This window comes from Ammospiza caudacuta, chromosome 33 (assembly GCF_027887145.1).
Source record: "Ammospiza caudacuta isolate bAmmCau1 chromosome 33, bAmmCau1.pri, whole genome shotgun sequence".
NCBI lineage: Eukaryota > Metazoa > Chordata > Aves > Passeriformes > Passerellidae > Ammospiza > Ammospiza caudacuta.
In genome coordinates this window covers 465,376-490,736 of record NC_080625.1, presented here as the reverse complement: position 1 = coordinate 490,736, position 25,361 = coordinate 465,376, and the positions used below count along the sequence as shown (strand labels likewise).

The following is a 25,361-nucleotide window of genomic DNA, read 5'->3' as shown; positions in this document are numbered from 1 at the left end:
AAAATCCCCCTCCTTAAAATCCTCCCCCAAATCTCCCTTCCCAAAATTGTCCCCCAAAATTATCTCCCGAAATCCCCCTCCTCAAAATAACCCCCCAAAATTATCATCCCAAAAAAATCACCCAAAATCCCCCTCCTCAAAATAACCACCCCGTAATCCTCCCCCAAAATCAACACCCCAAAATCCCCTCCCCAAAATCCTCCCCATAAAATTCTCCCCCAAAATCTCCCTCCCCAAAATAACGTCCCAAAATTATCCCCAAAAAAATCACCCAAAATTCTCCTCCCCAAAATCTTCCCCCCTAAAATCCTCCCCCAAAATCCCCCTCCTCAAAACAACAACCCCAAAATTATCCCCCAAAAAATTCACCCCAAATCCCCCTCCTCAAAATCCTCCCCAAAATCCCCCTCCCCGAAATAACCGCCCCAAAATTATCCCCCAAAAAACCCCCCAAAATCCCCCTCCCCAAAATAACCTCCTCAAAATAATTCCCCCAAAATCGCCCTCCCCAAAATAACCACCCCAAAATTATCCCCTAAAAAACCCCCCAAAATCCCCCTCCCCAAAATAACCTCCTCAAAATAATTCCCCCAAAATCGCCCTCCCCGAAATAACCGCCCCAAAATTATCCCCTAAAAAACCCCCCAAAATCCCCCTCCCCAAAATAACCTCCTCAAAATCCTCCCCAAAATCCCCCTCCCCAAAATAACCACCCCAAAATTATCCCCTAAAAAACCCCCCAAAATCCCCCTCCCCAAAATAACCACCCCAAATTATCCCCCAAAATCCCCCTCCCCAAAATCCTCCCCCAAAAAAACCCCCCAAAATCCCCCTCCCCAAAATAACCACCCCAAAATTATCCCCCAAAATCCCCCTCCCCAAAATAACCAACCCATCATCCTCCCCCAAAATAAACTCCCCAAAATCCTCCCCCAAAATCCCCCTCCCCAAAATAACCTCCTCAAAATTACTCCCCCAAAATCCCCCTCCCCTAAATAACCACCCCAAATTATCCCCCAAAATAACTCCCCCAAAATCCCCCTCCCCCAAATAACCACCCCAAAATCCTCCCCCAAAAAAAACCCCCAAAATCCCCCTCCCCAAAATAATCACCCCAAAATCGTCCCCCAACATTCTCTAAAATCTTCCACCCCAAAATCCCCCTCCCCAAAATAACCACCCCAAAATGCCCCCCTAAAATCCTCCCCCAAAATCCCCCTCCCCAAAATAACCAACCCATAATCCTCCCCCAAAAAACCCCCCCAAAATCCCCCTCCCCAAAATCCCCCTCCCCAAAATAACCTCCTCAAAATAAACCCCCCAAAATCCCCCTCCCCTAAATAACCACCCCATAATCCTTCCCCAACATTCTCCAAAATCTTCCACCCCAAAATCCCCCTCCCCAAAATAACCACCCCAAATTATCCCCCCAAAATAAACCCCCCAAAATCCTCCCCCTAAAATCCTCCCCAAAATCCCCCTCCCCAAAATCCTCCCCCTAAAATCCTCCCCAAAATCCCCCTCCCCGAAATCCTCCCCCCAAAATCCTCCCCCCAAAATCCCCCTCCCCAAAATCCTCCCCCCAAAATCCCCCTCCCCAAAATCCTCCCCCTAAAATCCTCCCCAAAATCCCCCTCCCCAAAATCCTCCCCCCAAAATCTCCCTCCCCAAAATCCCCCTCCCCAAAATCCTCCCCCTAAAATCCCCCCCAGAATCCCCCTCCCCGCAATAACCCCAAAAACCCAAACTCAGAGACCCCCCCATGAATTCTCAGTGCCAGCCCCGCTGGAACGGAGCCCCCGTGACCCCGATTTCCCCTTTTTTCCCATTTTTTGCTGCTTTTGGCCCAGATTTCCCCATCCCCAAGCCCAACATCGTGTCCCGGCTGGAGCCCGAGGAGGAGCTGGGGGTGCCCGACCCCAACGACTCCAAGGAGTGGGAGATCCTCAGGGTGGCCCCTGCAGGTCAGCTGGGACCCCTCCCCATCTCGGGGGTCCCCATTTCCCCCACCCCAATTTCCCCCCATTCTGCATTTCCCCCATTTTTCCCAATTTTCCCCGATTTCTCCCCTTTATTTCTCCCATTCCCCCGTTATTTCCCATTATTCCCCAATATTCCCCCTTAATTTCCTCGTTGTTTCTGCCATTATTTCCCCATTATTTTCCCTCATTATTTCCCTAAATTTCCCCCATTATTTCCCATTATTGCCCCTCAATTTTCCCCAAAATTCCCTCATTATCCCCCCATTATTTTCCCCAAAATTCCCCCATCATTTCCCTCAAACTTCCTTCATTTTCCCCATAATTCCCCAATTTTTCCCCAATTGCCTCCAATCTTTTTTCCCATTATTTCCCCATAATTTTCCCCATTTTTCCCCCCATTATTCCCCAAATTTCCCCAGTTCCCCCAAATCCCAAATTTTTTCACAATTTCCCCCATTATTTTCCCTATTTCCCAATTTTCCCAATTTCCCCCGTTATTTTCCCTATTTCCCAATTTTCACAATTCCCCCCATAATTTCCCCCACGTTTCCCAATTTTCAGAATTTCCCCCATTATTTTCCCTATTTCCCAATTTTCCCAATTTCCCCCATTATTTTCCCAATTTCCCCCATTATTTTCACTATTTCCCAATTTTCCCAATTTCCCCCATTATTTTCCCTATTTCCCAATTTTCCCAATTCCCCCCATTATTTCCCCAATTTCCCACCATTATTTCCCCCATCATTTTCCCTATTTCCCAATTTTCCCAATTTCCCCCATTATTTTCCCAATTTCCCCCATTATTTTCCAATTTCCCCCATTATTTTCCCTATTTCCCAATTTTCCCAATTTCCCCCATTATTTTCCCTATTTCCCAATTTTCCCAATTCCCCCCATTATTTTCCCTATTTCCCAGTTTCCCCCATTATTTTCCCTATTTCCCAATTTTCCCAATTTCCCCCATTATTTTCCCTATTTCCCAATTTTCCCAATTCCCCCCATTATTTCCCCTATTTCCCAATTTCCCCCATTATTTTCCCAATTTTCCCCATTATTTTGCCTATTTCCCAATTTTCCCAATTTCCCCCATTATTTTCCCTATTTCCCAATTTTCACAATTCCCCCCATAACTTCCCCCCGCGTTTCCCAATTTTCCCAATTTCCCCCATTATTTTCCCTATTTGCCAATTTTCCCAATTTCCCCCATTATTTTCCCAATTTCCCCCATTATTTTCACTATTTCCCAATTTTCCCAATTTTCCCCATTATTTTCCCTATTTCCCAATTTTCCCAATTCCCCCCATTATTTTCCCCAATTTCCCACCATTATTTCCCCCAATTTTCCCAACCCCCCCCCCTAACCCCGCCCACTCACTCTCTCCCCCCAGACGACTCCGCCCCCCCGAGCGACGACGACGCCGCCGACGCCGACCCCGCCCCCTTGGAGGCGGAGCCCGCCCCTCCCCCCACGCTGGACTCCCTCCTCCTCCTCCCCTCCCCCCCCTCCCCTCCCCCTCCCTGCCCCCTCCCCCCCCCGGCCGGGCGTGGCTCCCGCCGCGGTGGGCGTGGCCGGCGCGGCGGCGGCGGGCGGAGCCAGCAGCGAGCCCCGCCCCCCCCGAAGCCGTTCACCTGCCCGGCGTGCGGGAAGGGCTTCACGCGCAGCTCCAACCGCAACGCGCACCTGGCCGCGCACCTGGGCCGGCGCCCGCACGCCTGCGGCCACTGCGGGCGCGGCTTCGGCCACGCCCCCCCAGCCGGCGCGGCACCTGCGGCCGCTCCAGGCGAGCCCGCGGCGCTTCGGGCGCGGCCGGCGCGGGCGGAGCTTCGGCCGCGGCGCCAACCTCGGCGCCCAGCCGAGGGCGCACCCGGGCGAGCGGCCCTAACACCTGCGGAGAGTGCGGGCGGGGCTTCAGCTACAGCTCCGCCTTCCTCAAGCACCGCCGCGCCCCACGGCCTGCAGGAGCAGCAGCAGGAGCAGGGCAGGAGGAGGAGGAGGAAGAACGGCACACCTGGGCACACCTGTACGGCTGGGCACACCTGTACGGCTGGGCACACCTGTACACCTGGGCACACCTGTGCTGAGCACACCTGTGCTGAGCACACCTGCGCGCCTGGGCACACCTGTGCAGCTGGGCACACCTGTGCTGGGCACACCTGTGCTGGGCACACCTGCGCGCCTGGGCACACCTGCGCGCCTGGGCACACCTGTACACCTGGGCACACCTGTGCTGGGCACACCTGCGCTGAGCACACCTGTGCTGGGCACACCTGTGCTGGGCACACCTGTCAGCGCTGCGGGGCGGGCTTCGCAGATGGCCACGCCCTCCTGGCACACCTGCACGGGCACGCTGAGGACACGCCCCTGAGCTGTGCCACGCCCATCACCTGTGCCACGCCCTACACCTGCGGGGATTGTGGGAAGGGATTCGGGGGAAGCTCCGCCCTCATCCGGCACCAGCGGCTGCACCTGGGTTAGGAAAGACCGGAACCGGAATTGGGACCGGGACTGGGAAACTCCCGGAACCGGAACCGGAACTGGAACTGGAACCAGAACTGGGACTGGGACCAGGTAAGCTCTGAAACCGGAACTGGAACCGGAACCAGGACTGGGACCGGAACTGGGACTGGGAAACAGCCAAAACCAGGACTGGAACCAGGACAGTAACTGGAACCAGAACCAGGACCGGATCTGGGACCAGAAAAACTCTGGAACTGGAGCCAGGATCAGAACTGGGACTGGAAACAACCGAAACCAGGACTGGAACCCGGGAAACCACCGGAACCGGGACCATTCCAGAGCCAGAACTGGGACCAGGAACCTTCCAGAACCCTCCGGAACCGGGACCTTTCTGGAACAGGGACCATTCCACAAACGGGACCTTTCCAGAACCTGGAACATTCCGGAACCGGGACCCTTCTGGGTTGGACCCTTCTGAACTGGAGCCCTTCGGAACCGGGAACCTTCCGGAACCGGGACCCCCCCCAGAACCAGAGCCAGAACCGGAACCGAGCCCCCCCCGGAGCCGCTGGACGGGAGGGGAACGGACTCGAGGGGCCGAGGGGACGTCCCCGTGGCCACGGAGCTCTGGGGGCCCTGGGAATCCATTCCTGAACCCCAGAATCCATTCCGGACCTTGGGAATCCATTCCGGACACCCAGAATCCATTCCGGACCTTTGGGAATCCATTCCTGAACCCCAAATCCATTCCGGACCTTTGGGAATCCATTCCTGACTCTGGGAATCCATTCCAGACCTTTGGGAATCCATTCCTGACCCCCAAATCCATTCCGGACCTTTGGGAATCCATTCCTGACCCCCAAATCCATTCCGGACATTGGGAATCCATTCCTGACTCTGGGAATCCATTCCTGACCCCCAAAATCCATTCCTGATGCCAAGGATCCATTCCGGACCCCCAGAATCCATTCCGGACTCTGGGAATCCATTCCTGACCCCCAGAATCCATTCCGGACCTTTGGGAATCCATTCCTGACCCCCAAATCCATTCCGGACCTTTGGGAATCCATTCCTGAACCCCAAATCCATTCCGGACCTTTGGGAATCCATTCCTGACCCCAAATCCATTCCGGACCTTTGGGAATCCATTCCTGACGCCCAAAATCCATTCCTGATGCCAAGGATCCATCCCAATCCCCAAGGATCCATTCCTGACCCCCAAATCCATTCCGGACTCTGGGAATCCATTCCTGACCCCCAAATCCATTCCAGACCCCCCAAAATCCATTCCGGACCTTTGGTAATCCATTCCTGACTCTGGAATCCATTCCTGACCCTCAAATCCATTCCGGACCTTTGGGAATCCATGCCAGACCCCCTGAATCCATTCCGGACTTTTGGGAATCCATTCCGGACCTTTGGAATCCATTCCATACACGTGGGAATCCATTCCGGACCCCCTGAATCCATTCCGGACCTTTGGGAATCCATTCCTGACCCCCAAATCCATTCCTGATGCCAAGGATCCATTCCGGACCCCCAGAATCCATTCCGGACCCCCTGAATCCATCCCGGACCTTGAAGTGACCCCAAACCCCCCCCCCCCCCTCCGGTGCCGCCGTGGGAAGACAAAGAGGAGCAAAATTACCCCAAAATGTCCCCAAAATGTCCCTGGGGGGACAAAAAACGGGGGAAAGTTGCCCCAAAATGTCCCTGGGGTGCCAGAAATGAGGTGAATGACCCCAAAATGTCCCTGGGGGGGGAAGGGGGGGGGTGTGGGGCTTCACCCCGCCCCTCCCCCCCCTCATTAAAGCCCCTCCCCCACCTCCGCTGCCCCTCTGTGCGATCTCTGCCCCTCCCCCACACCCCCCCCAAAAAAAAAAAAAAACCAAAAAAAAAAAAAAAAAAGTCGGGAATTTTTGGGGAGGGGTCGCGGGTGGGGGATGGGAGCGGCTCCAAAAAATTCCCACCCCAAAAAAAAAAAAAAAGAAACCCCCCTCGCGGGGGGAGGGGTCCGAGAGGTTGGGGGAGGGGTCAGCAGGGTGGGGGAGGGGCACGGGGGGGGGGTCTCCCACGCCTTTTTTTTTTTTTTTTTTTTTTTACATTTTTATATTTTTTTAATTTTTTTTAAATTTTTTTCAATTTTTTTTTTATTTTTTTAATTTTTTTTTTTTTAATTAATTTTTTTTTTTTTTTTTTTTTTTTTTTTTAATTTTTTTTTTTTTGTGAAATTTTTTCCCCCGCAGCCCCCGGGGGTTGAACTTCCTGGGTCAGCCCCGCCCCCTGCCCCTCCCCCCGCCCCTCCCCCTCCTCCATTGTCCGCAGCGGCCGCGGCGCTTCCGGCCCCGGCCTCGATTTTGGGGCGATTTCGCCCGGATTTGGGGCTGGGGGGGGGGGGGGGGTGGGGGGGTGGGGGAGGGGCGGCGATGTTCAGGCGGGGGGGAGGGGTGGGGGTGGGGGAGGGGCGGGGGGGGGAGGAAGAGGAAGGAGCCGGGGCGGGGGGGGGCGGGGGGGGGCGCGGAGCCCCCGAACATCGGCGGGGAGGGGAGTGACCACAGTGACCACCGGAGTGACCACCGGAGTGACCACAGTGACCACTGGAGTGACCACCGGAGTGACCACAGTGACCACTGGAGTGACCACCGGAGTGACCACAGGAGTGACCACAGTGACCACCGGAGTGACCACAGTGACCACCGGAGTGACCACCGGAGTGACCACAGGAGTGACCACTGGAGTGACCACAGCACTGACCACCAGAGTGACCACACTGACCACAGCACTGACCACCGGAGTGACCATCGGAGTGACCACAGGAGTGACCACCGGAGTGACCACAGTGACCACTGGAGTGACCACAGTGACCACAGCACTGACCACCGGAGTGACCACAGCACTGACCACCGGAGTGACCACAGTGACCACAGGAGTGGACCACCGGAGTGACCACAGCACTGACCACTGGAGTGACCACTGGAGTGACCACAGTGACCACCGGAGTGACCACACTGACCACTGGAGTGACCACAGCACTGACCACCGGAGTGACCACACTGACCACCGGAGTGACCACCGGAGTGACCACACTGACCACCGGAGTGACCACAGCACTGACCACCAGAGTGACCACACTGACCACAGCACTGACCACCGGAGTGACCACACTGACCACTGGAGTGACCACAGCACTGACCACCGGAGTGACCGCGGGCAGAGCTTCGAGCGGGGCGAGGGGCTGGACAGGCACCGGAGTGACCACAGGAGTGACCACAGCCCTGACCACAGCACCGACCACGGCTCCGGACGCAGCAGTGGTCAGCGGGGCCACTCAGGACAGAGGGACAGCGGCCGCGGTCAGCGGGACCAGGACAGCGGTCAGCGAGGGGGCTCCGGACGGCCGGACCACGGCAGCGGTCAGCGGGGCAGGTCTGGACAGCTGGACATTGGTGGGAGCGGCCAGAGGGCCAGCCGTGGCAGTGGTCAGCGGGGCCCAGACCGTGGCAGCGGTCAGCGAGGCGGCGCCGGACGGAGCAGTGACCACAGCAGCGGTCAGCGGGGCGGCTCCGGACAGAGCAGTGACCACAGCAGCGGTCAGCGGGGCGGCGCCGGACGGAGCAGTGACCACAGCAGCGGTCAGCGGGGCGGCTCCGGACAGAGCAGTGACCACAGCAGCGGTCAGCGGGGCGGCCCCGGACAGAGCAGTGACCACAGCAGCGGTCAGCGGGGCGGCTCCGGACAGAGCAGTGACCACAGCAGCGGTCAGCGACGCGGCTCCGGACAGATGGACGTTGATGGCAATGGCCGGAGGGTCAGTCACGGCAGCGGTCAGCGGGGCAGCTCCGGCCAGCTGGACATTGACAGCGATGACCAACAGCCCGCACCCAGCAGCGGCCGGCAGCGTGGCAGCGATGACCACAGAGATGACCGCACGGATGACCACCCCAACTCCCACCCCCCCTCCACTGACCACTGCCCACTGACCTGTCCGGACTGCGGCCAAAGCTCCCACCTGCAGCGTCACCGCCGTGCCCACGCCACACTGACCACAGCCTGTGGTCACTCTCACGCCGCACTGACCAGTACCAGTGGTCACTCCCACACCACAGTGACCGGTACCTGTGCTACCGCACTGACCGGCACCTGTGGTCACTCCAACACCGCACTGACCGGCACCAGTGGTCACTCTCACACCACAGTGACCAGTTCCGCACTGACCAACACCTGTGGTCACTCTCACACCGCACTGACCACAACCAGCAGTCGCTCTCACACCGCACTGACCGCTACCTGCTGTACCGCACTGACCGCTACCTGCGGTCACTCTCACACCGCACTGACCGCTACCTGCGGTACCGCACTGACCGCTACCTGTGGTCACTCTCACACCGCACTGACCGGCACCTGTGGTCACTCTCACACTGCACTGACCGGTACCAGCAGTCACTCTCACACCGCACTGACCGCTACCTGCGGTACCCGCACTGACCGCTACCCGCGGTCACTCTCCGGCCACTCCTCGCCCCCAGGACAGCAGGAGAAGCCCCCGGGGTCGCCGCCGCGGCGCCCAAAGCCCCAGAGCCGCCCCGGGCGCGCCCAACACGTGCGGCGAGTGCTGGCAGAGCTTCGGCCAGAGCTCGGACCTGGTCAAGCACCTGCGCGTGCACAGCGGCGAGCGGCCGTACGCCTGCGGCCACTGCGGGAAGCGCTTCAACGTCAGCTCCAACCTGAGCCGGCACCGGCGCATCCACACCGGCGAGCGGCCCCTACGGCTGCGCCGACTGCGGCAAGAGCTTCACCGACCGCTCCACGCTGAGCCAGCACCGGCGCAGCCACACCGGGGAGCGGCCCTACGGCTGCGGCCTGTGCGGGAAGAGCTTCAGCCGCAGCTCGCACCGCCGGCGCCACCAGCGCACGCACGGCCGCGACGCCGCGGGCGCCACAAACGTTTGGCGCTACCCCGGCCAGGCTTCTCGAGGGGGTTTGAGTAAAGGGAATTAAAGAAAATTTGGGATGATTTGGGGTATTTTTTGGTGGTTTTTTTGTGGTGGTTTGGGGTTTTGGGAGGGTTGGTTTGGGTTTGGGTTGCCATTCCAGTGTCTTGGTCCCAGCCCGAATCCCAGTCGTGGTCCCAGCGCCATCATCTTGATGCCAGCTCAAATCCTGATCCCGGTCCCCGTCCTGATCCCAATCCCAATCCCAGTCTTGACCCCAGTCCCGGTCTTGGTCCGAATCCCAATTCCAGTCTTGGTCCCAGTCCCATTGTCTTGATCCCAGCCCGAATCTCAATCCCAGTCCTGGTCCCAGTCCCAGTCTTGGTCTCCGTCCCATTGTCTGGACCCCAGCCCCAATCCCGTTCCCATCCCGGTCTATCCCAGTCCCAGTTCTGATCCCAGCCCCGATCTGGAGCCGCAGCTCGCACCACCGGCGCCACCAGCACGCCCACGGCAGGGGCACCGTGGGCAATGGGGGAACTGGGGTGGTGGCACAGGTTTGGGGGTACCCCAGCCAGGCTTCTTGAGGAGCGAAAAATAAAGAAATTCGGAGTAATTTGAAGGTTTTTTTGGTGTTTTTTGGTGTTTGGGGGTCGTAGTTGAAGTGTCTTGGTGCCAGCCCAAATCCCAATCTCGGTCCCAATCTTGGTCCCAGTCCCGGTCCTGATCCTCATCCCAGTCCCAGTCTCGGTCCCAGTCCTGGTTCCAGTCCCAATCTTGGTCCCAGTCCTGGTTCCAGTCCCAGTCTCGGTCCCAGTCCCAGTGCCAGTCCTGGTCCATTCCCAGTTCTGATCCCAGTCCCATTGTCTTGATCCCAGCCCAAATCCCAATCCCAGTGCCAGTCTCGGTCCCAGACCCAATCTCGGTCCCAGACCCAATCTCGGTCCCAATCCCAGTCCTGATCCTGATCCCAGTCCCAATCTTGGTCCCAGTCCTGGTTCCAGTCCCAATCTCGGTCCCAGCCCCACCATCTTGATCCCAGCTCAAATCTCAATCCCAGTCCAAATCCTCATCCCAATCCCGGTCCTGGTCCCGATCCCAGTCCCAGTCTTGGTCCCATTCCCATCATTTTCACCCCATCCCAATCCTGATCCCAGTCCAGATCCCAGTCCCATCCCAGTCCCGATCCCAGCTCAAATCCTGATCCCAGTTCTGGTCTCAACCCCAGTCCAGTCCCAATCCCATCCCAGTCCCAGTTCAGATCCCAGTCCCATCCCAGTCCCAATCCCAATCCTGATCCCAGTCCCAATCCCAGTTCAGATCCCAATCCCAGCCTAAATCCCAGTTCCAATCCCATCCCAATCCCAGTTCCAACCCCAGTTCAGATCCCAGTCCCAATCCCAGTCCATCCCAATCCTGATCCCATCCCAATCCAATCCCAGTCCATCCCAGTTCCAACCCCAGTTCCAATCCCAGTCCCATCCCAGTCCATCCCAGTCCCATCCCAGTCCCATCCCAGTCCATCCCAGTTCAGATCCCAGTCCCATCCCAGTCCATCCCAGTCCATCCCAGTCCATCCCAGTCCATCCCAGTTCAGATCCCAGTCCATCCCAGTTCAGATCCCAGTCCCATCCCAGTCCATCCCAGTTCAGATCCCAGTCCAATCCCAGTCCATCCCAGTTCCAACCCCAGTTCCAATCCCAGTCCCATCCCAGTCCCATCCCAGTCCATCCCAGTCCATCCCAGTTCAGATCCCAGTCCCATCCCAGTCCATCCCAGTTCAGATCCCAGTCCCATCCCAGTCCCATCCCAGTCCATCCCAGTCCATCCCAGTTCAGATCCCAGTCCCATCCCAGTTCATCCCAGTTCCCCCCCAGTGCCCCAAACCGGAGCCCCCCCAATTCCCGGGCCCCTCCCCCCAATCCCCAAAGCCCCTCCCCCAATGACCCCGCCCCATTCGATGACATCACCCCCCTGCCCCGATGACGTCGCAGTGATGTCACAGCGCCCCGTGATTTTGGGGGGATTTTGGGGGGGTTTATTAAAAGCCGGGGAGGGAAATTTGGCAAAATCTGCGCCCCCCCCTCCCCCACCCCAAATAAATACACGGCAGCGAGGGGGCGGGGCTTGGCTGCGGCGGCCAATCAGCACCGGCCACGCCCCGGCCACGCCCCGGCCGTGGAGCAGCCCGGGGTCACTCCGGACCCACTTGGGGGTCACTTGGAGCCGCACTTGGGGGTCAGTTTGTCCCCACTTGGGGGTCACTTGTGGCCTCAGTTGAGGGTCAGTCCAGACCACACTTAGGGGTCAGTCCAGGCCCCACTTGGGGGTCAGCCCCACATCCTGCCATGGGTCAGTCCAGGCCCCACTTGGGGGTCAGTTTGTCCCCACTCGGGGGTCAGTCCAGCCCACACTTGGGGGTCACTCTGTGCTCCACTTGTGGGTCAGTTCCTGCCCCACCTGTGGGTCAGCTGTGGCCGCACTTGGGGGTCAGTCTGTCCCCACTTAGGGGTCACTTTGGGCCCCACTTGGGGGTCAGTTTGTCCCCACTTAGGGGTCAGTCCAGGCTCCACTTGGGGGTCAAACCGTGTCCCACTTGGGGGTCAGTTTGTCCCCACTTGGGGGTCAGTTTGTCCCCACTTGGGGGTCAGTCCCTGCCCCACTGCCAGGCCAGGGGTCACTGTGGGGCCCCCACCGTGCAGGGCCGGGGGTCACTGCAGGGGTCACTGCAGGGGTCACTCTGGGGGTCACTCCAGGGGTCATTCAGGGCCGTGGGGCTCTGTTGGTCACTCTGGGGGTCACTCTGGGGGTCACTCCAGTGGTCACTCTGTGGGTCACTCCTCGGGTCACTCAGGTGGTCACTTCTCAGGTGGTCGCTCTTTGGGTCACTCAGGGTGGCCGTGGGGCTGTGTGGGTCACTCCTCGGGTGGTCACTCCGGTGGTCACTCCTGGGGTGGTCACTCCTGTGGTCACTCCTGGGGCGGTCACTCTGGCGGTGACTCCCGTGGTCACTCCTCGTGTGGTCACTCCTCGTGTGGTCACTCTGGCGGTCACTCTGGCGGTCACTCCCGTGGTCACTCTGGTGGTCACTCCCGTGGTCACCCTTGGGGCGGTCACTCCTCACGTGGTCACTCCCGTGGTGGTCACTCCGTGTCCGCGCGGTCACTCCCAGCTCGGCCGACAGCGCCTCGAAGGCGTCCAGCATGGCGGCGCGGACGCGCTCGGTCAGCGCGGGAACATCGGCCGGAGCCAGGCCCAGCGTGGGCAGCGGGGGCAGCACCTGGATCACGCACTCACCTGGAGACCCCAGACCCAAATAAACCCCCATGAGAGACCCCAGACCCAGAGAGAGCCCCTGACCCACGGCCAGACCCATAGAGAGACCCCAGACCCACAGAGAGCCCCGGGAACATCGGCCGGAGCCAGGCCCAGCGTGGGCAGCACCTGGATCACGCACTCACCTGGGGGAGAGAGACCCCAGACCCAAATAAACCCCCATGAGAGACCCCAGACCCATAAATACCCCATAGATACCCCATAGAGAGACCCCAGACTCACAGTGAGACCCCAGACCCATAAATACCCCATAGATACCCCATAGAGAGACCCCAGACTCACAGTGAGACCCCAGACCCATAAATACCCCATAGAGAGCCCCTGACCCACAGCCAGACCCAGAGCCAGGCCCAGCGTGGGCAGCACCTGGATCACGCACTCACCTGGGGGAGAGAGACCCCAGACCCAAATAAACCCCAATGAGAGACCCCAGACCCATAGAGAGACCCCAGACCCATAGAGAGCCCCTGACCCACGGCCAGACCCATAGAGAGACCCTGACCCACAGAGAGCCCCGGGAACATCGGCCGGAGCCAGGCCCAGCGTGGGCAGCACCTGGATCACGCACTCACCTGGAGACCCCAGACCCAAATAAACCCCCATGAGAGACCCCAGACCCACAGTGAGCCCCCAGCCCCATAAGTGCCCCCCAGGTGCCCCCCGTGCCCCTCACCGGGGGTGAAGCGCCGCTCCCGTTTGCTGTAGAAGTGCTGGTAGGACGAGATGACGATGGGCACCACGGGCACCTGTGGGGCAGGGAGGGGCTGGGGGGCGGCTGCTGCTGCTGCCCCATGGCTGCCCCATAACCGCCCCATAACCGCCCCATAACTGCCCTATAACCGCCCTATAACCGCCCCATAACCAACTCATAACCGCCCTATAACCTCCCCATAACCGCCCTATAACCGCCCCATAACCGCCCTATAACTGCCCTATAACTGCCCCATAACCACCCTATAACTGCCCCATAACCACCCTATAACCGCCCCATAATCACCCAATAACTGCCCTATAACTGCCCTATAACCGCCCCATAACTGCCCCATAACTGCCCTATAACCGCCCCATAACCACCCAATAACCACCCCATAACTGCCCTATAACCGCCCCATAACTGCCCTATAACCGCCCCATAACCAACTCATAACCGCCCTATAACTGCCCCATAACCACCCAATAACTGCCCCATAACTGCCCTATAACCGCCCCATAACCACCCAATAACTGCCCTATAACCGCCCTATAACCGCCCCATAACCGCCCTATAACTGCTCTATAACCGCCCCATAACTGCCCTATAACCGCCCCATAACCAACTCATAACCGCCCTATAACTGCCCCATAACCGCCCCATAACTGCCCAAAAACCACCCTACAACTGCCCCACAGCTGCCCCGTAACTGCCCTAAAACCATTTCATAACCAACCCATAACTGCCCCATAACTGCCCCATAACTGCCCCACAACTGCTCTGTAACTGCCCTATAAGTGACTCATAACTGCCCCATAACTGCTCTGTAACTGCCCCAAAATTGCCCCATAACACCCTAAAACACCCCACAGCGCCCCATACCCACCCCATAGCACCCCACAGTGCCCCATACCCGCCCCATAGCACCCCACAGTGCCCCATACCCGCCCCATAGCACCCCACAGTGCCCCATACCCACCCCATAGCCACCCCATATCGCCCCATACCCGCCTCATAGCACCCCACAGCGCCCCATACCCACCCCATAGCACCCCACAGCCCCCATACCCACCCCATAGCACCCCACAGCGCCCCATACCCACCCCATAGCACCCCACAGCGCCCCATACCCACCCCATAGCACCCCACAGTGCCCCATACCCGCCCCATAGCCACCCCATATCGCCCCATACCCGCCTCATAGCACCCCACAGCGCCCCATAGCCACCCCATAGCCACCCCACAGTGCCCCATACCCGCCCCATAGCACCCCATAGCGCCCCATACCCACCCCATAGCACCCCATAGCGCCCATACCCACCCCATAGCACCCCACAGCCCCCATACCCACCCCATAGCACCCCACAGCGCCCCATACCCACCCCATAGCCACCCCACAGTGCCCCATAGCCACCCCATAGCACCCCACAGCGCCCCATACCCACCCCATAGCCACCCCACAGTGCCCCATACCCGCCCCATAGCACCCCATAGCGCCCCATACCCACCCCATAGCACCCCATAGCGCCCCATACCCACCCCATAGCCACCCCATAGCGCCCCATACCCACCCCATAGCCACCCCACAGCGCCCCATACCCACCCCATAGCCACCCCACAGTGCCCCATAGCCACCCCACAGCACCCCACAGCGCCCTGCATACCTGCGCCTGCACGGCCAGGTGGAACGCCCCGCGTTTGAAGGGCAGCATGGAGCTGTGCCCCACAGCGCCCCATAGCACCCCATACCCACCCCATAGCACCCCATAAACACCCCATAGCCACCCCACAGCGCCCCACAGCACCCCACAGCGCCCCGCATACCTGCGCCTGCACGGCCAGGTGGAACGCCCCGCGTTTGAAGGGCAGCATGGAGCCGCTGTGGTTGCGCGTGCCCTCGGGGAACACCCACACCCGAACCTGTGGGGCAGAGCTGCATGTGGGGCTGCCCCATAGCCACCCTATAACCATCCTATAGCACCCCATAGCCACCCCATAGCCACCCCATAGCCCCCGCTGTGCCCTCGGGGAACACCCACACCCCAACCTGTGGGGCAGAGCTGCATGTGGGGCTGCCCCATAGCGCCCCATAGCCACCCTATAACCATCCTACAGCACCCCATAGCCACCCCATAATGACCCATAACCACTCCACAGCTCCCCATAAGCACCCTGCATCACCCCATAGCGCCCCATAACCACCCCATAGCACCCCATAACCACCCCATAGTGCCCCATAACTGCCCCACAACTGCCCCACAACTGACGTCCTGGCTGAGCATGGTGTGCGCGGCCTCGGCCATGACGCTGATGGCACTGTGGGTCCTGCCAGCCCCATAGCGCCCCATAACCACCCCATAGCGCCCCATAACCACCCTGTATCACCCCATAGCGCCCCATAACCACCCTGTATCACCCCATAGCGCCCCATAACTGCCCCATAACTGCCCCATAACCACCCTGTATCACCCCATAGCGCCCCATAACCACCCTGTATCACCCCATAACCACCCCATAACTGCCCCATAACCACCCTGTATCACCCCATAGCGCCCCATAACCACCCCGTATCACCCCATAACCGCCCCACAACTGCCCCACAACTGACGTCCTGGCTGAGCATGGTGTGCGCGGCCTCGGCCATGACGCTGATGGCGTCGTGCGTCCTCTTGCGGTCGATGAAGATGATGCCGCCGAGCCAGCACACGACGCCCACGGCGCCCATGTAGAGCAGCTCGCGCTTGGCGATGGGCACGCAGCGGTCAGGCAGCACCTCCATCATCCCTGCGGGTTATGGGGCACGTGTGGGGCACGTGTGGGGTGTGTGGGGTGTGTGGGGTGCCCTACACCTGCCCCACAGCCGCCCCACAACTGCCCCATGTAGAGCAGCTCGCGCCTGGCGATGGGGACACAGCGGTCAGGCAGCACCTCCATCATCCCTGTGGGTTATGGGGCACGTGTGGGGCACGTGTGGGGCACGTGTGGGGTAAGCTACACCTGCCCCATAGCCACCCCATAGCGCCCATGTAGAGCAGCTCGCGCCTGGCGATGGGCACGCAGCGGTCTGGCAGCACCTCCATCATCCCTGCGGGTTATGGGGCAGGTTTGGGGTCTGTGGGGCACGTGTGGGGTGTGTGGGGTGCCCTACACCTGCCCTACACCTGCCCCATGGGGTAAATGTGGGGCAGGTCTGGGGTTATGGGGCAGGATTGGGCTCTGTGGGGCACGTGTGGGGCTGGGAGGAGCTTGGGGCTCTATGGGGCAGCCACTGGCCGGGGATCTGTGGGGTGGGGATCTATAGGATTGGGATCTATGGGGATCTATGGGGCAGGATCTATGGCATAGGGGTTTATGGGGTCAGGGCTGATCTATGGGGCTGATCTATGGGGCAGATCTATAGGATGGGGATTTATGGGGTCAGGGCTCCATGGGGTCAGGGCCGATCTATGGGGCAGATCTATGGGGCAGGATCTAGAGGGATTTATGGGCTCAGGGATCTATAGGATCAGGATTTATGGGGATCTATGGGGTCAGGGCTGTATAGGATGGGGATCTATGGGGTTTCTATGGGGATCTATGGGGTCAGGGCTCTATGGGATGGGGATCTATGGGGTTTTAAGGGGGTCTATGGGTCAGATCCGTGGGGCAGCCCCATACCCAGCAGGTCCAGCGAGCTCTGGTGGTTGCTGACCACTGGCAATGGTCACTCAGGGCTCCATGGGGCAGGGATTTTGGGGTTTCTATGGGGATTTCGGGGTTTCTATGGGGATTTCGGGGTTTCTATGGGGATTATGGGGTTTCTATGGGGATTTTGGGGTTTCTGTGGGGATTTTGGGGTTTCTATGGGGGTCTATGGGGTTTTAAGGGTATCTATGGGGTTTTAAGGGGATCTATGGGTCAGATCTATGGGGCAGTCCCATACCCGAGCTCTGGTGGTTGCTGACCACTGGCAATGGTCACTCTATGGGGTCAGAGCTCCATGGGATGGGGATCTATGGGGTTTCTATGGGGATTTTGGGGTTTCTATGGGGTTTCTATGGGGATCTGTGGGTCAGATCCGTGGGGCAGCCCCATACCCAGCAGGTCCAGCGAGCTCTGGTGGTTGCTGACCACCACGTAGGGCTGGCGGGGCGGGAAGTGCTGCGCGCCCCGCACGTGCATGCGGATCCCGTAGAGCCGCTTGACGTGCTGCATCAGCCCGCGGATGATCCTGGGCACGGCCGGCACCGCAAAACGACACGCAAAAAACACAGAGGAATCGTAAAAAACACGGAGAAAGCACAGATAACCCAGAAAAAACACAGAGGAATCGTAAAAAACACGGAGAAATCACAGATAACCCAGAAAAAACACAGAGGAACCACAAATAACCCAGAAAAAACACAGAGAAATCACAGATAACCCAGAAAAAACACAGAGGAACCACAAATAACCCACAGGAACCACAAATTCCCCCCCAAAAAAACCCCCATAGAAATCACAAATATCCCATAGGAACCACAAATACCCCAAAAAACCCCAATAGAAATCACAAATACCCCATAGGAACCACAAATACCCCATAGGAACCACAAATACCCCATAGGAACCACAAATACCCCATAGAGAAAACAAATACCCCATAGAAACCACAAATACCCCACAGAAACCACAAATACCCCATAGAAATCACAAATCCCCCATAGAAATCACAAATACCCCATAGGAACCACAAATACCCCAGAAAACCCCATAGAAATCACAAATAGCCCATAAAAATCACAAATACCCCATAGAAATCACAAACACCCCATAGAAACCACAAATACCCAAAAACACCCCGTAGAAATCACAAATACCCCATAGAAATCACAAATACCCCATAGAAATCACAAAAACCCCACAGGAACCCCAAATGCCCCCCAAAAAAACCCCTAGAAATCACAAATACCCCAAAAAACCCCATAGAAATCACAAATACCCCATAGAAATCACAAATACCTCACAGGAACCCCAAATCCCCCCCCAAAAAAACCCTAGAAATCACAAATACCCCAAAATACCCCATAGAAATCACAAATACCCCATAAAAATCAAAATACCCCATAGACACCCCAAATCCCCCCAAAAAACCCCATAAAAATCACAAATACCCCATAGAAATAAAAAAAAACCCCATAGAAATCACAAATCCCCTCCAAAAAACCCATAGAAATCACAAATCCCCCATAGAAATCACAAATACCCCATAGAAATAAAAAAAAACCCCATAGAAATCACAAATCCCCTCCAAACCACCCCAAATCCACCAGAGCCACACCACAGGAACCTCAAATAGCCCACAGAAACCCCAGAGAAATCACAAACCTCCCACAGAAACCCCAAATCCCTCAAAACCACCCCAAATCCCCCACAGAAATCACAAATGCCCCACAGGAACCCCAAATACCCCAAATACCCCAAAGAAATCACAAATCCTCCAAAACCACCCCAAATCCCCCGTGAACCGCCCCAAAATCATCCATAAACCCCAATAACCGACCCAAATCCACCCTTAAACCCCAAACACTGACCCAAGTGACCCCAAATCCCCCCGAAATCACCCCAAAATCCCCCAAAACTGACCCAAATCACCCCATAAACCCCAATAACCGCCCCAAAACCCCCCGAAATCACCCCAAACTGCCCCAAAACTGACCCAAATCACCCCAAAACTGACCCAAATCGCCCCATAAACACCCCATAACTGACCCAAATTCACCTGAAATCACCCCAAACTGCCCCAAAACTGACCCAATTCACCCCAAAATCGCCCCTCACTTCATGTTCTCCACGTCCCTGCCCCTGAGGGCGCACAGGGGGATGGCCAGCAGGGCCAGCAGCCCCAAAACCCCCCAAAATCACCCCAAAACTGACCCAAATCACCCCATAAACAACCCATAACTGACCCAAATTCACCTGAAATCACCCCAAAATCCCCCAAAACTGACCCAAATCACCCCAAAACTGACCCAAATCACCCCATAAACCCCAATAACCGCTGCAAAACCCCCCGAAATCACCCCAAAATCCCCCAAAACTGACCCAAATCACCCCATAAACACCCCATAACTGACCCAAATCACCCCAAAACTGACCCAAATCACCCCGAATTCGCCCCAAAATCGCCCCTCACTTCATGTTCTCCACGTCCCTGCCCCTGAGAGCACACAAAGGGATGGCCAGCAGGGCCAGCAGCCCCAAAACCCCCCAAAATCACCCCAAAACCGACCCAAATCACCCCATTAATGATACAAACACCCCAGTACCAGACCCAAAACCCCCCGAAATCACCCCAAAATCGCCCCTCACTTCATGTTCTCCACGTCCCTGCCCCTGAGAGCACACAAAGGGATGGCCAGCAGGGCCAGCAGCAGGATCCAGCCGTTGTAGAAGCCCCAAATCCCCCCAAATAATGAAATAACTCATACAAAACCCCCAGTACCAGCCCCAAAACCCCCCGAATTCGCCCCAAAATCGCCCCTCACTTCATGTTCTCCACGTCCCTGCCCCTGAGAGCACACAAAGGGATGGCCAGCAGGGCCAGCAGCAGGATCCAGCCGTTGTAGAAGCCCATCTTGCAGAAGAAGCGGAAGGAGCCGCAGCGCTCGTAGAGCAGCGGCAGCAGCAGCAGCGCCAGCGCCAGCGCCGCCGTGCCCACCGTCACCTCCATGGCGCCTGGAAAGGGGGGAAAATTAATTAGTTCTAATTAAATTAGCACGGCTTGGGGGAGGGGGGATCCTGAGTTGTTCCCTCTGTGGGGTCTGGGGTGGGAAACGCCAAAAAAACGCCGCGGAAAAAGCCAGATCCGGCCCAAAATTGCACCTCCAGTCGTGCCTCGGAATCCTCATCTGCGGTCAGGGAGCACAAAATACCCAAGGGAAAAAATCCTGATTTTCCTTGAAATTACATTTAGAGATCCTAAATTGTTCCCCCTGTGGGAATTGGGATCAGGGAGCAAAAATTCCCAAAGATTTGGGGTAAAAAATTGAATAAAACCCCATTAAAACACCTCAAAGTCGTCACCTCCATCGTGTCTAAAGGGACAAAAAAAAATCACATATTTAATCTTAAAAGAAATCATAAATTTAACCTAAAATGTACCTTCAGTGGGTGACGGGGTCAGGGAGCAAAAATTCCCAAAGATTTGGGGTAAAAAATCGAATAAAACCCCATTAAAAAACCTCGATTTTATACTCTGTCGTCACCTCCATCGTGTCTAAAGGGACAAAAAAAATCACATATTTAATCTTAAAAGAAATCATAAATTTAACCTAAAATGTACCTTCAGTGGGTGACGGGGTCAAAGAGCAAAAATTCCCAAAGATTTGGGGTAAAAAATTGAATAAAACCCCATTAAAACACCTCAAAGTCGTCACCTCCATCGTGTCTAAAGGGACAAAAAAAATCACATATTTAATCTTAAAAGAAATCATAAATTTAACCTAAAATGTACCTTCAGTGGGTGACGGGGTCAAAGAGCAAAAATTCCCAAAGATTTGGGGTAAAAAATGGCAAAAAAAACCCGATGAAAAAACCCGAATTTGACGCCCACCGTCACCTCCATGGGGTCTAAAAAGGCAAAAACATTCAAATTTAAAAAGAAATCATTATAACATGTTATTATATCTATGATATAATTATTAACTAAATAATAAACTATAATAATCATAATTATATTATTATTATATACAATATAATATCATAACACATCATGTAACATATAATGTATTCTATTATACTACATTATATTACATTACATTGTATTATATTATATTACGTTATACAATGTTATGTCATGCTATATTTTATGTCACATCATATTATTATATTTAAATTTTTATAAATGATCTCCTCAGTGGGTGATGGAGTCAAAGAACAAAAAATTCCCAAAGATTTGGGGTCAGGAATTGGAAAAAAAAAACCATAAAAATGACTCAAATCCAGCCCCCACCGTCACCTCCATGGCGCCTAAAAGGGCAAAAAATTAATTAATTTTAATTAAAATGTGTGTTCAGAGAGAGATGGCGTCAGGGAGTAAAAACTCCCAAAGATTTGGGGGCAAAAAGTGAAAAAAAAACCCATAAAAACCCCTCAAATTTGGCCCCCACCGTCACCTCCATGGTGTCGAAAAAAGAAAAAAAATTACAATTTTAAAGAAATTATTATATTATATTATATTATATTATATTATATTACATTATATTATTATATCTATAATTATTAACTATATAATAACAGATTATAATATAATATAATATAATATAATATAATATAATATAATATAAATAACATAAATTATATAATATTATATATATTATATACAACAACAAATGATACGATATGATATGATATGATATTATTTAAATTTTTATAAATTATCTCCTCTGTGGGGTCTGCGGTCATGGAGCAAAAGATCTCAAAGATTTTGGGGTCAGAAATTGAAAAAAAAAAAAAAACGCAATGCAAAACTCAAAAAAATCATTTAAAAAATCGAAATTAATTTAGGGGAATCTTAAATTATCATCTCTGTGGGAACTGGGATCAGGGAGTAAAAAAATCTCAAAGATTTGGGGTCAGAAATGGAAAAAAAAAAAGTGAAAAAATTCAAATCTGCCCCAAAATGACATTTGGGAATCCCTAAATTCCCCTCAGGACCCCCAAAATCCCAAATTTTCACCTCAAATCCCTCAAAAACCCTCAGAACCCCAAAATCCCCTCATTTTCACCTGAAATTCCCCATTTCCACCCCAAAATCCCCCAAATGCCCTCAGGACTTCCCGAATCCCCTGAGAACCCCTAAAATCCCCATTTTCACCTCAGATTTCCCATTTCCACCCCAAATTCCCCTCAGAATTCTCCCAAATTCCCCTCACAACCCCCCAAAATCCCCAATTTCCACCCCAAATTCCCCTCAGAACTCCAGAAACCTCCTCAGAACCCCCCGGATCTCCCATTTCCACCCCAAATTCCCCTCAGAATTCTCCCAAATCCCCCTCAGAACCCCCAAATCCCCAATTTTCACCCCAAATTCCCCTCAGAATTCTCCCAAATCCCCCTCAGAACCCCCAAATCCCCAATTTTCACCCCAAATCCCCCTCAGAATTCTCCCAAATTCCCCTCACAACCCCCAAATCCCCAATTTCCACCCCAAATCCCCCTCAGAATTCTCCCAAATCCCTCAAATCCCCTCAGAAACCCCAAATCCCCCTCAGAACCCCCAAATCCCCAATTTTCACCCCAAATTCCCCATTTCCAACCCCAAATCCCCTCAGAACACCCCAAAATCCCTCAAATCCCCTCAGGCTCCCCAGATTCCCCTCAGAAGCCCTAAACCCCCCCCCCATTTTCACCTCAGATTTCCCTATTCCACCCCAAAAATTCCGCTTTTCACCCCAAATTCCCCTCAAGACCCCCAAATTCCCCTCAGGACCACAAAGATCCCATCAGGACCCCCCGAATCCCCAAATTTCACCTCAAATTCCCCATTTCCAGCCCCAAACCCCCTCAGAACGCCCCAAATCCCCTCAGGCTCCCCAAATTCCCCTCAAGACCCCCAGATCTCCCTCAGAAATCTCAAATTCCCCTCAGGACCTTCCAAATCCCCAATTTTCACCCCGAATTCCCAATTTCCAACCCGAATTCGCCATTTCCACCCCCAAATCCCCTCAGGCTCCCCAAATTCCCCTCACGGGCCCCACCCCGGCCCCGCCCTCCCCTCAGGGCTCGGCCGGGCCCAACCGGGCGGGACCGGGCGGGGCATCCCCGGCCCGGGAAGGGCCTCGAGGCCTCGCCAGGAGCCTCGGGAGCCGCGGGGAGCCCCCGGGACCCCTCGGGAGCCCCAAAATCCCCTCAGGACCCCCCAGGTCCCCTCAGGCCCCGCCGGTACCGGGAGGGGCGGCGGCTGCGGCGGCGGCGCGGGCCCGTCCCGCCGCCGGAAGCCGCGTCGCTGATTGACAGCGCGCTCGGCGAATCGCCGCCTTAAACAGCGCGGCTGGCCCCGCCTCCTCGCTCTGCGTGGTTGTCGTGGTAACGAACGGGCGGGAAATTGCGGCGTCGTCGCGGCGACGCGGCTTCGCGGCTCTGATTGGGTTAAGTAGCTGCTTGTCAAACGAGCGAACCAATCAGCGCGCAGCGCGCCGAATACCAATACACAGCGCTTCATGGTGGGCGGATCCTCGAAGGTTTCCACTAATAGCAGCTCGGGAATTTGATTGGCAGGCGCGGCTGCCAATTGGAAGGGAGGCTGGTGTGTGAGGGCAAGGAGAAGATGGCGCCTGCCAGGAGCGATCGTCAGGGGTTTGCGGCGATTTATGGGGATTTTGAGGTTCTGAGGGGCTGGGAGCCCAAAAAATAAGACTTAAGAGGGATTGAAAACACTACTGAGGAAATTTGGGGGGTTTTTGGGGGGTTCGGGCCTCCTGAGAGGGAATTTGGGGTCTCTCACCCATTAGGTGAGAGCCCCCCTCTCAAAAAAACCCCTCAGAAACAAAAAATTTCCCTCAAAACCCCCAAATCCCCAAGAATTCCCCTTAAAATAACCCCAAAACTTCAATTAAAGCAGCTGCTCCACCACCGATGAGGCTGAGTGTGGTTTGTGGTTTGGAATTGAGGGAAAAACCCCAAAAATTCCCCCCAAAATTTCCCAAAATCCCTCAAAGTTCTGGAAAAGTTCCTCAAAAAAAAAAAATCCAAAATTTCCCCCCTGAAAATTCGTGAGGAACACCCGAAATATGTTGCAAAAAATGGCCCAAAAGTTCCTAAAACACTCCTTTAAAATTCCAATAAACTCACCCAAAATTCACGAAAAATTCGCAAAAAAATGATAAAAAATCACAAAATTTCCCAAAAATTGCCCAAAATCCCCAAATTTCCCCCCAAAATCCCAGATTTCCCCAGCCCGTCCCCCACAGACAGACTCCGAGTCTCCGAGTGGATTTTTGGGGATTTTCCCCCATTTTTTATTGATTTGGGTAAAAAACGCTGCAGGCGCGAGGGGCAGGGACAGAAAATGGCGCCGCCCCTTTAAGAAGAGGCGTGACCTCAGAATTCACCACGCCCAGAAACGGAAAAGGGGCGGGGCTTCACAGTAGGCATGGCCAGGTTCAGTTCCCTTGAGGGGCGTGGCCTAAACTCGCAGGTTTTTATGCAAGCCACGCCCATCAAGGAGACACGCCCCCTCCCCCAGGCCACGCAATGTGTGACCCCGCCCACACAAGCCACGCCCAGGTTAATTTGTTTATGAAAAAACACGCCCGCTCGGGAAGCCACGCCCCTTTCCCCCACACGAATCCTCCCACCTTCCCCACCTTCCCCACCCCTCCCCGCCCTCGCCCAGCCCTCAGAGCCCTGCCCAGGCCGCGGCCTCACCCCAATCCTCGGCCCCCAGCAAATTATCGGCCCGGAACCGCCCCGGGTCCGGCTGCACCAGCAGCTCCGGCGCCAGCGCCGCCGCCGCCATCTTCCCCCCTCACGCCGCTTAGCCACGCCCCTTTCGGCCGCTAGCCAATCAGCGCTCACTCTGCTTCACCCTCTGGCCAATAGCAGCGCGGAGAAGTCCCGCCCGCCTCTTGGCGCGTGCGCGGTGCGGCGCTTCCGGGTTCTCTCAGGGCTCCCTCAGGGTTTTAAAGGGGAAGCGGCGGAGGGACCGGGCCGGGGCGGCGGCACCGGCGGCAATTCCGGGACCGGAGCGGAGAACCGGGAGCCCAGAGCCGGTAGGAGACGGGCCCGGGCCTGGTGGGGCCGGAAAGGGCGAGCGGGGTTTCCATGGCAACCGCGGACCGGCGCGGCGGGGCCTAGCGGGGAGAGAGCGGAAGTGACGTCAAGGCAAACGGAGGGCGGGAGGTTGGGCTTCAGCTCCCTGAGAGCAAATCGCGGTCAGGCCACGCCCACACAGGGATAGTCACGCCCCCTTAGGGCTGACCACGCCCCTGTACATGAGACCA

General features: G+C 55.9%; 1 protein-coding gene and 1 pseudogene across 2 annotated transcripts; one reads left to right on the top strand and one right to left on the bottom strand.

The window, feature by feature from the left end:
* Positions 1-25,361, top strand: part of LOC131570177 (zinc finger protein 665-like) — a 507,112-nt pseudogene that overhangs the window by 299,850 nt on the left and 181,901 nt on the right.
* On the bottom strand, positions 11,408-20,973 carry LOC131570222 (1-acyl-sn-glycerol-3-phosphate acyltransferase alpha-like). Of its 2 annotated transcripts, XM_058822569.1 has the most exons (7): positions 20,873-20,973; positions 19,905-20,094; positions 17,475-17,608; positions 16,007-16,182; positions 15,223-15,318; positions 13,381-13,453; positions 11,408-12,668 (listed from the first exon to the last, which is right to left on the bottom strand). In XM_058822569.1, exons 2-7 carry the CDS (start codon positions 20,087-20,089, stop codon positions 12,049-12,051), a joined length of 1,284 nt encoding a protein of 427 aa, XP_058678552.1. In that variant the 5' UTR covers positions 20,090-20,094; positions 20,873-20,973; the 3' UTR covers positions 11,408-12,048. The 2 variants fall into 2 exon arrangements, with proteins under 2 accessions (XP_058678552.1, XP_058678551.1); XM_058822568.1 differs by lacking the exons at positions 19,905-20,094; positions 20,873-20,973 and adding an exon at positions 19,198-19,220.

Excerpts from the sequence above, each read along its gene's own strand:
- LOC131570222 (XM_058822569.1), bottom strand. The coding sequence starts at position 20,089 with ATGGAGGTGACGGTGGGCACGGCGGCGCTGGCGCTGGCGCTGCTGCTG. Across the intron at positions 16,183-17,474 it reads GAGCTCGCTGGACCTGCTGG|GGATGATGGAGGTGCTGCCT; the intron begins GTATGGGGCTGC and ends CATAACCCGCAG. Across the intron at positions 15,319-16,006 it reads ACACCATGCTCAGCCAGGAC|GTTCGGGTGTGGGTGTTCCC; the intron begins GTCAGTTGTGGG and ends TCTGCCCCACAG.